General features: G+C 38.9%; 1 protein-coding gene across 1 annotated transcript; it reads right to left on the reverse strand.

Annotated features, from left to right (window-relative positions):
• Window positions 1-1,219: 1,219 nt before the first annotated feature.
• DIRAS2 (DIRAS family GTPase 2) lies at window positions 1,220-1,819 on the reverse strand (the record flags this gene model as incomplete). Its single annotated transcript, XM_079548655.1, has 1 exon — window positions 1,220-1,819. The coding sequence occupies one exon, from the start codon at window positions 1,817-1,819 to the stop codon at window positions 1,220-1,222; it is 600 nt and encodes a 199-aa protein (XP_079404781.1).
• Between the last annotated feature and the right edge of the window lie 9,451 nt (window positions 1,820-11,270).

Below are 11,270 nucleotides of genomic sequence, written 5' to 3' on the forward strand. Positions count from 1 at the left end.
TCCCCCTCCCCTCCCCTCCTCTCCTCTCCTCTCCTCTCCTCTCCTCTCGTCTCCTCTCCTCTCCTCTCCTCTCCTCTCCTCTCCTCTCCTCTCCTCTCCTCTCCTCTCCTCTCCTCTCCTCTCCTCTCCTCTCCTCTCCTCTCCTCGTTTAAATGATGAATATAAAACCCCACTGACAACGTAAACACAATAAATCTAGCAATGTATGAATCCAAAACTATTCTATTTGGAATATAATAAAGGAAATAAGTTTTACTCAGCTAATCTGATAAACAGAGTAAAACCTTCCTGTTACTACACCCCTCTCCAGCAGCAGCATGTGTTCAATAGTCCTCCGGTTCATTCACAAGTCATGCTGTCTGTTCACTTATCCGTCAGAACTGCTTGAAGTCAGCCGTTCCCACAAAGGCCTTTGTGGGCGACTCTCCATCCAGTCCTCCCTGAAGAAGTAATCTGTTGCCATATACACACTGTTTTTATATTTCCTGATGTTCCTCAACAGCAAGCATCTTTTCCTCTGAAATACCTTGGGGTCAAGGATTCCTGGATTGATGAGTACAGAGGAGATGAACCTCCACTTATGCTGCAGGGGCTGGCTTTTCATCATCTTTATTTCAAACACTGTATCATACAGGAAGGGCATCTCATGCTCGGGGAGGTAGAGAAAATCTCCACTTCTTTTAAGTGTGCTTCCTTTTGGTGAGAAACAGATTATTTGGCATATCTGAGATTATTACTTTATTCAAACTACTTAAGCAGTCAGAACTGAAAATTGCACAGAACAGTTTGTCCACATCACTCTTGAAGTGTATGATAACTTCATCCAGCATGCAGTTACATGCCCTAGCATAAGCATTTGCCTTTTTTTTCTAGCATTATACAGTACTTTCCACTCTAGTTACATGAGAATATAAATATAATGATTTGATTTCTAAGCCTTCCACAATATGCTCCACGTGATTTTTCTTATCCTGAATTTTTCACTGGTATCTAGAGAGCATGATTCTTCCAATTGTTGACTGTTTTCATAGTAACAACAGTAACTCTTCTTTTTTTTCAAAGTAACAACAGTAACTCTTCTTTTTTTTCAAATTCCAAGTATTTGTTTTAAAACAGGTATCAATCAGTACGATCTGTTCTGGTTGTTTGCTGTGTATAGGATTTACATGGGTAATATCAGAAAGGTGAGAATGCATGACAGACTCCTGTCAGTGCAATTTCACATGACTACACATTTGCCCTTCAGCTTCTCTTTCCTTTTCTGCTGCTTGCTTTTTTTACCATCAATTTGTAAACTCACAGTCCTGCGTTTCTCTAAGTTCAAAAGCTCTTGGAATAACTCCTTCACATTGTGGTTCAGCTTGGCAGAGGTCTCCATGAACGCACATTTCCACTTCTTGGCCATAGCTTCTCCTTCACTGCTTTCTACCTCTCTGTTTTGGTTCTCATCATTTTTGTTCCCCACCAGCATTATTGGAATGCTTTCTGTATCACCTTTAATCTGACATATTTGTTCATAGATTGGTTTAAGTTCCTCCAAAGACTGTCGGCTGGTGATGGAGTAAACCAAAATGAAAGCATGTCCTTTAGAAATAGAAAGACGTTGCATGGCTGGAAATTGATGGCTCCCTGTAGTGTCAGTTATCTGCAAAGTGCATATGCTTTTATCACAACTGATCACCTGCCGGTAGGTGTCTTCAATGGTGGGGATGTAGCTCTCTCTGAAAGTGCCTTTCACAAATCTCAACACCAAAGAACTTTTGCCAACTCCTCCAGCCCCAAACACAACAACCCTGTAATCATTGCTTTGCTCCGGCATGTTTCTCAGTGTGTCTGTTGTTCAGCTAGAGGGGAAAATCTAGGAAAGGAAATAGCAAAAAATAAAGATATTAATGCAGCTAACTTCGGTAATTTGAATTTATCTTTCCCAGTATGAGAAATAAACACGGTAGAAGTGATGTTATGCATGTTGCAGAGTTACAGTTTGGCCTGGGTAAGTAATAAACGAATATCTTCATCACTTATTTAAAATGAGCATTGTGATTTTAAGTTATATTCCTACTGGAATAACATTACCAAAGCAAAAAGCTACATATGGGAACTGGTATTTCATCATGGCCATCCTGAACAAACTGAGCAGAAGTGAGACTGAACTCCTCCTTTTTATTCCAAAAAGTGTCTCAAATCATTGTTAAAACAGACTGCTACGTATGTGTATGACAGTCAGAGAATCACTAAATCATTAAGATTGGAAAAGACCACTAAGATCACCTAGTTCATCTGTTAGACCATTACTCTGAACATGCCATCTCTTCGGCTGCTTGGGAACTAATTTCCATTGCCCCTAGACAACACAACTTCATGACTTGTAAAATGTATCTGCAGATTAGCTGGAGTACTGCATCCAGATCTGGGGCCCCAAATATGGGAAAGATGTGGAGCTGTTGGAGAGTGTCTGGCGGAGGGTCACAAAGATGACAGAGGGCTAGAGTACCTCCCCTATGAAGACAGGCTGAGGGAGCTGAGCTTGTTCAGCCTGGAAAAAAGAAGGCTGTGAGGAGACTTCATTGAAGCCTTCCAGTATTTAAAAGGGGATTATAAAAAGGAGGGGAATCAATTTTTTTCAAGGGTAGGCAGTGATAGGTCAAGGGGGAATGGTTTGAAGCTCAAGGAGGGATGTCAGGGTGAAGTTCTTTACAGAAAGTGTGGTGAGAGCCTGGAACAGCTGCCTACAGAGGTTGAAGATGCTCTGTTCCTGGAGATATATTCCAGACCAGGTTGGATGGGGCCCCGGGCAACCTGGCCTAGTACCAGATCTGGTGGTTCGTGGCCCTGCCTGTGGCAGGGGGGTTGGAACTTGGTCATCCTTGGACTCCCTTCCAATCCAAGCCATTCCATGATTCTGTGATTCTGTTTCTTCGCCTTTCTGCCCATTGTATTTATGACTTGCCTCTTATGTTTATATTTGAGGCATTAATAATATATTAATTCTCTATCACTCCAGAAGAGACAGAGAGACAGAGTTCTTGCATAATAAATACCTTCAAAAAGTTCTGAAAATGAACTGACTTGTATACTTCCCCCTACAGTAAAATTAGGTTGGAATATCAGGCAAGAATACAGACAGAACATTAGAATCCAACGGGGAGCCCACCTACAGAAAGGGTCATAAGGAGCATCCAATGAACTACAGACCTTTCAGCCTGACCTCTGTATCAGGGAAAGTCGTGATTCAGATTGTCTTGAGTACAATCACATGGCATGTGCAGGACACCTAGGTATCAGGCACAGCCACCATGTGTTCCTTAGAGAGGTCTTGATTAACTAACGTCATCTGCTTCAATTATCAGGTGATCCCACTGTGGATGAGGGAAAGACTCTTGACATAGTTTACCTAGACTTCAGCAAAGCCTTTGACACTGTCCCCCAGTATTCTCCTGAGGAAGCTGGCAGCTTAAGTCCTGGGCAGGTACTTACTTTGCTGTGCAAAAAACCAGCTGGAGGGCTGGGCCCAGAAAGTGATGGTGAATGGAGTTAAATTCACCTGGCGGCCACTCATGAGTTGTGTTCCCCAGGAGTTGGTACTGAGGCCTGTCTTGTTCAATGTCTTTATTGATGGTCTGGGTGAGGCTATTGTATGCTCCCTCTGTAAGTTTGTAAATGGCACCAAGCTGCAGGGAAATGCCAGTCTGCCTGGGAGTAGGAAGGCCCTTTAGAGGGATCTGGACTGGCTACATTGTGGGGCTGAGATCAGGGAGATGAAGTTCAAAAGGATCAAGTGCTGGGTCCTGCACTCTGATTACAAAAACCCCAAGCAGCACTACAAGCTTGGGGCAGATTGGCTGGAAACCTGTGTGCAGGAAAACAATTTGGGGTATTAGTTGTCAATCAGTTGAGCATGAGTAGCGGTGTGCCCAGATGGCATCCTAGATTGTATCAGAAACAGTTGGCAGCAGGAGGAGCAGGGAGGTTATCATCCTTCCGTACTCAGCACTAATGAGGCCACACCTTGTATTGTGTTGAGTTTCAGTCCTCTCAGTCTTCTGAGTTTCCTCTCAAGAAAGACCCTGAGGTTATGGTGTGTGTTCAGAGAAGGGTGACAAATCTGGTGAGAGGTCTGGAACACAAATCTTACGAGGAGTGGCTGAGGGAGCTGGGATTGTTGTTTGGAGGAGACTGAAGAGAGACCTTAAAGCTGTCTATAAATATCTGAAAGGAGATTGTGGTGAGGTGGAAGCTGAACTCTTCTCCCAGGTATCTATCAACTGAATGAGAGGGATGTGCTATGGGATTTTTAGGTTAGGTATTAAGAAAAAAGCTGTCTTAGAAAGAGCAGTCAAGTATTGTAACAGGCTGCCCAGAGAGCTGATGGAGTTATCATCCCAGGAGGCATTCAAGAAACATGTAGATTTAGTGCTTAGTGGGTGTAGTGGTAATGGATTGATGGTTGGACTTTTAGAGATCTTTTCCAACCTCAGTGGTTTGATGACTCTATGATCATATAAGCCATTGCTGCTGGTAAAATTCTTCTCCTTTTATAATTGAAAGCAGTTAAGAAAAAGATACTCATTACAGATCTGTCACAGTTTTGGTTTTGTTGCAGCGTTTTCACCATGTTGCATTGTTAGAATTCCATCCAAAGACACACTGCAAATTTCTTTGAAACTTTTTGGCTAGATGTTTTAGAGCAGCGCTCATTTCTATAAAAAATCTTATCTAACACTTGTTATCCAGAGCCAGAAACTTTGATCCAGTTCTTGAGCTCTTATGACATTCTACTGAGATGTCAGTTTGATATACAGTACAGCATTTGTCAGATGCTCTGTATTAATTTCCTGAAAGCTCTTCTTCCTCAGGCAAAATCAAATCATCTCATGTCAGTCAGATTTATTTATTTATTTATTCATTCATTAAGCCTAGGGAAACGTTCCTGTATTCTCATGGTTATGATGAAAATCCAATGAAATTTCAGCAGTGCATTTGGTTCAAAACCTTACCTGAATGTAAAACAACAGTCCGTAAGGCTATCTAGTGATGATACCATTTTGCAGTGATACATGATGGAAGGTGGACCCAGCCTCAGTAGAAAATGCTGTTAGAAATATGGTGGCTTAGAGCATAGTTTATGGAGACAACAAGGGTGAAAAAGATAAGCGGGATGAATGAAGAGAGAAGAAGGCCTCTGAAAGGATTTTTTACATATCTATAGAAAAATATTTCTGTGGGAGTATTATCACAATGTTTGCCAATGAATATAGACTTACAGAATGGGGATTTTATGCTGATGGTATTTCCGTCTTTTAATGCAATACAGTATATAATTTGATTCTTTTCTGTTCTTGCTTAGACTTTCTTATCAATGAAAATCTTGGCATATTTGAAAGCTGAACAGCTTCAAAAGGCATTTAAAACAGCTTTTCACTGCAACATGAGGTTGTAGTGCATTTGGAAAGCACTTTTTTATTCCCACGCTGAACAAAGTGTTCTTTGAAAGCATGCTTCCTGATAATCAGCCAGTATAAATTGTGATTTCTTCACTGCAGGAATGTTGTAATGCTTGATTTATGTCAGCTCTGGTTTTTAGGCACACGTTGATCTTTGTAAGCAGATATGAATATTTTAGTACTGTCAAAGTATTTGTTGAAATGAATGTTAAAAAAATAGATTAAATAAAATTATATTAAGTAAGACACTATTTACTCATAACTGTTACAACTTTTTAAATACCTTCCTAAGACAAAAATATAGGGAAACATTTTAGACCATAGCAAAATGAAGTCTTGAAATGCAAAGAAATCAGTTACATAACTTCAAAATAACAATATGCTGCATTTTGTTCAATGTTTATGCAGTGCCAGAGATCTTTAAGATTTCTTTGGGTCTTCCTCACTTGCATAAACAGAAATGATACCAAATGAAAATTTTACCAAGGGTGCACTGATGTTCTACTGGGTGTCACTTTCCAGTTAGTGGATTGGGTAATCTTAAAATTAAAAAAAAAAAAAAAAAAAAATAATATCTACACTCAAGGTCTGTTTGAATTCATCTCTACTTTAGGCATGTTAGATATTTCACTTAATTGGAACTACTTTCAGATTTATTTATCTGTTGGAGTATTTGGTAAATCACTATGTTAATATTTTAAGTGCTTAGAGACAAATGTCATTGAGCAACCTTAGAGACTCTGCATGTATGTAGATAGGTATTTGTTAATACAACACAGAAATAAAAATGTTGAGAAAACAGCACGGTATTAAATCTCTATGGAACCCACACGCTTTTATTTGATTTTTCTCCCCATCATAACAACTGGTTTGTTCAGTTTACCATGAATTTAATTCATCTTACTAAAGAAAAAATTACAATTTTATATATTAACTTTTCACCCAGTAATGCCATTGGATAGGGCTGTAGAACTTCTCACTGAAATGTTTCACTCATATGAATATTTGCACAGTTGAAGACTAAGTCTCATCTCTCAGTCTGTTTTTTAAGAGCAGAATGCTCTTTATGGGTATGACGTATGACTATACACACTGTGGTGAACTTCTCTAGATGCCCACTACCCCTCAAAAAGAAACTTCTTCTATTATCTATATCTAACAGAAAGATGTGTGGGCTAAAATATTTCCTTAATGAAGAAAGTTAGAAAAATACGGGGGAAAAAAAAATCAAAACCAAAATTTCTCAAGTAAACGTTTGGCTCTAAATGCTTTGGGTGCTAATTCCCATATATTATGAGATTCATGATAAAAACATAAGCATATAAAAGTACAAATTGACACATAACACTGTGCATGTTCTTGGAAGACTGTTTCTGTTCAGCAGAAAAAACTGTACAAAGATCAATGGCCCTTTTGCCTTTCCTCCTTAGTCCTCAATTCCCTCACATAAACTTGAGACTATTTAAACAACACTTCTGTAGAAACAGCATTATCAGAGATGAAGGGTTGATGACTTGTTAGGGAGTATATAGCTCCTACTGTTGCCTTTTCTTGCCACACACGTAGTGACTGCTGTCTTGACTACTGAGATAGCTCTGATGCTCTTATACAGACTAAGTCATTCCCCATTCAAAACAATGCGGATTAGTTCTAACCAAGGATATCACTGTCTGCTTTTCAGTCCATGCCTTGCATAGTGTGCTGTCCAAAAACACTATCAGTCAATGAAACACATTTTGCAACTGCTAGGCAAGAACTTGTGAATAGATTAATACAGTGGGTTTCAGGACCTGGAAGGATATCTCACAAATGGTTATTTAATGCAGTTCTGTCGACAGTACGGTTTCAAGTGCTAGGAAGAAGACTGAGCTTTCACCAGGAATTGTCCACAGATCAAAAATATAGGAAATATTTATATATATTATATATACATATGCTGTAATGTGCATTTTCTTTAACAATTACTTTGCAAATCTGCACCTCAAAATGTTTACGAAACTGAATACTTTCGTTACTGAAACGTGTTACTTTTAAACAGGAAAGCAATTTCATTTTCATATTAATCATTTTCCCAGGTTTCTGTACTTTCTATTCTGAAGTAAAAAACGTATACCTAGAGAGTATTATACGAGTAGCTTACTTTCAGAAGTCTATGTTTTAAAAATAAAAAATACTTTCTCAGTAACACACATCTGCATCCTAATGTTTGAGCACATAAAGAAAACTGCAATGCGTTTTCTTTGCAGGAATGTATTAGCAATTTGTGTTAGCCAGAATTTGATTACACATAATAACTTTTTAAGAACAAACAAAAGTTGTCAGTCTATATTTTCAGAAAAGAATTTAAAAATCAATAAAAGACAGTAATTTTCTTTTTCCTAACTTCACATTCATTTCAAGGTAGAACTACTGAACTTTTATTAAACGGGAAACATCAGTTAGCCAGGAACGTATTTGCACTTTTCACATGACTGGTTGCCTACACACAGATTTTAAACAGTGATGTTAAAACTCTGTGAGGATTTCATTGACACCTATCCTGAATCACCTTAAACCAATTCCATTGCTTGAAGTCATGATGAGGGAAATTGTATTTCACTGACACAACCTACTGCAGCTCTGCATCGTCAGAGGAATCAGAGGCTTATTCTGATCTCATAAATGCAAGTCTAACATTCAACTCGAATTTACTCAAGAGGAAGTGCTTCTAACTTCAGTGTGAGTGGAAGAGTATGTTTGTCACACACTGATACCCATTTTTTGACATTTTTGCATTCTTTTTATACTCATATCAAGAATGAAATGCTAATCAGTATTTTTGCTTGTGATGAAAGAAAATGTACACTCTTTCAATTTATACATACAGTGGAATTGTCACATGAACTTTTATCACTGCCTTTGCAACAATAAGATGAATTGTACGTTTTTTTATTTTACTGCAACACGACAAGTGAAGTATTTGCTGATAAAACCTTTGTTTGAGAAGAAACTAAAAAATAACTTCCTGAATAAATTTTCCTTTTTTTTTTAATTAATGTTTCCTATAAGAAAAACTGTTCATTTGAAAAGGAGAGTAATATAAATGGCCTCATGCTCACATGCCACATGGAAGCTGATCAGTTAGTTATTACAGAATAATTATTGAGATTTACTGCAGCTTGAGAGCAATTCAATGTAATACCATCCTTTCGATAAAAAACAATACAGAGAAAAAAAGTATTTGATTAAAAAGAAAATAAAGTAGAAGAAAAGGGAATATAGAGTTGAATGTGATCATTCTTTTCTGTAAGAGAATCTTTGAGCAAAAATAGTTTTTAATGTGATTTTTTAAAGCTAAGCCTGGGGGAACAGAGTACACTCTGTCACAGTGAAAAGGTGTGTCTTTGATTTTTACATGCGATGATGGGATTTTTACAGGGGCAGATGTATTGGTTAGCATAAAAGTGAAGTTTTCAGTTGAAACTCAAATGAAACTAGGACCACCATTAATAGCAATTTCAGAATTGGCAGTGACAGAATAAATCTTATCCACCTTGGGAGGCTTGCGGGTTTTTTTGATACCGCAGACTGCAGCGCTGGTATAATAATCCACTTGGACAGGAGGAACTTTCTCTCCAAACTCCAGTCTTCCATAGAGACCTGTTCTGCATTACACGAAGGGGATATCATTTAGTCTGATAAGTATCAGGGCTTATTTATCTGCTCTAGTGCTAGAGTGGTTCAAACAGAAGTACAGCAAAACCTAGAAGAAAAATGTGCTTGCATTTGGTTTTGTTGTGGGACATGCAGTAACTGTGCCTCCCAGGTGTCTGACCAATTTGCAAAGAGATTTTTCAGTGTAAGCAACTTCCCGTGAATTGCAAGAATGCTATTTGGCACTGAAAGGGACCTTCTAGAATATCAAATCCAATTCACTGCTGTTGCAGGCAACAATTTCATAATCTCTTCCATGAAGTTCCATCTGAAAAACATGCAGAACCTCTTCGTAACTTCAACAAAAAAGCAATTTCAGTAGGCTAGTGGTCTAATGGTTTGAAACCATCCATCCTGAGTGTACTCACACTGCATTTATACCCATTTGTTCTTTGCTCTTCACAGGGATGAAGACTGCTGTATATTGAAGCAGTCATTTTCCCAGACTTTCAGTTCCATGGGACCACTGATTTGCAGTTACATATTTGATGTACATATTTCATGTTTGGCTAGCTCTTCACACAAAACCATACAGTTCATAGTCCCTGAACAACGGCACAGATTCCGTTCCACAAGAACTAGGCTCTAAGGCGTTTTGTAAGCACAGCTGGGTCCCCCTGCAGGGAGCTCCTGAAACTGGAGTGAAGTCAGAAAAGGGGGAAAAACAACAGCCAAAATAATCATCTGGTCCAGAATTAACCATTTTAGAATGAAAACATTCCAGGTACAATAAAGTATAAACCCTAGCAAAAGTAAAACAGCAATCACTTGTAACAGCTTCATTTATATGAAAAGGCATGTGAGTGCACACATCACATATGTGCAAGTATGTGCATTCATAAACAGGCATTACACATCTATGTGTATGTTCAATCACACATAAAAACAAGAGATTTGGAACCTTTTTTTAAAATGAAACTTCAAATCTTATTGCTCAGCCTGAGCTCACCCAGCAGTGGCTGAGGGTTGCAGCATAAAGAACACCCCACATTTTACAGGGCAGACACCATAAGGGGAAGTACTGTCATCTCTGAATTCATGTCACTTACTTGAGAATAGCCCGTTATGATTTATTTTCATTCATTCAGCTCAGAACCGCACAATCTACAGAGCAAACAAAATATTTTTCATCTGGAAGACGAATGGTGAAAGTTGTGTTTGCTCCAAAGAAACCCACAACATTTTTGTGTTCTTTCCTCACATAAGGAAAAATGTAGCTTCAACACAAAAATATTTTTAATAGAAAATAAAAATAAAATTAACAAAACCCTCTCTTTACACCATTGTAGTGGCAGTGTATAAGTAGGGCAAAATTCTGTACATTCAGTTTTAACGAAAGGCAGTTAAAAAAAAAAACAGAAAGTGATTAAGCTATGACCAGCATCCCAATAAACAGAAAAGCAGTGCTGTTAAACTGGCCAGCATGCATGTTACAGGTTTCTGGCTTCCATATCAGCCCCAGCTTGTAATGTGCCATATTCTCTATCTGTGGTAATGACTCGGATCAGATTTTGCAGTTCTAACTCAAGCAAAACTCTACTGAAATTTTTCCAGAGTGAGAGCTGTGGATTTTGGTCTGACAAGGTAAAAGAACCTCTACTCTCCTTGCAAAGCTATGTTAATGGATAAGGCAACGAAGACAAATAACAGAAAGAAAATTACCTGTGAAGGAACAGAAGGCTGCAAAATTTCCTCAGTTTCTGCCTGTCATCACACCAGCTGCTGACCCTTTCTGCTGTGGGTTTTTCTCTGCTAGGAAAGGGAACGTGTCTCAGTCGAAGGGCTGTCGCTCTGTTCTCTCCTCCTCTGCCTTAAGTCCTGTGATGCCCGTTGCCTGCTGTCTGTCCCAGGCTGCAGCTCTGCAGTCTCCCCTGGGGCCAGGTAGGTGCTGCTGTTGGCTGGGCTGCAGCTTCACTCCTGCCTTCTGCTGTTATAGATGCAATAGTTTCATCCTCCGCTGGTGCTGCTGCTTAAATGGCGACTGCACAGCTCATCCAGGCTTTTAACTGCCACCTACTGAGTAACTGTGGAATATGTGTATGGATGCATATGTTACATCGGCTGCAAATTTCTGGCATTCTCCCCAGATGCATTTTTACATTTTTACAACTATTTTTACAACTAAACTTCAAA

The sequence above is a fragment of the Tetrao urogallus genome, assembly GCF_951394365.1.
Source record: "Tetrao urogallus genome assembly, chromosome: Z".
Taxonomy (NCBI): Eukaryota; Metazoa; Chordata; class Aves; order Galliformes; family Phasianidae; genus Tetrao; species Tetrao urogallus.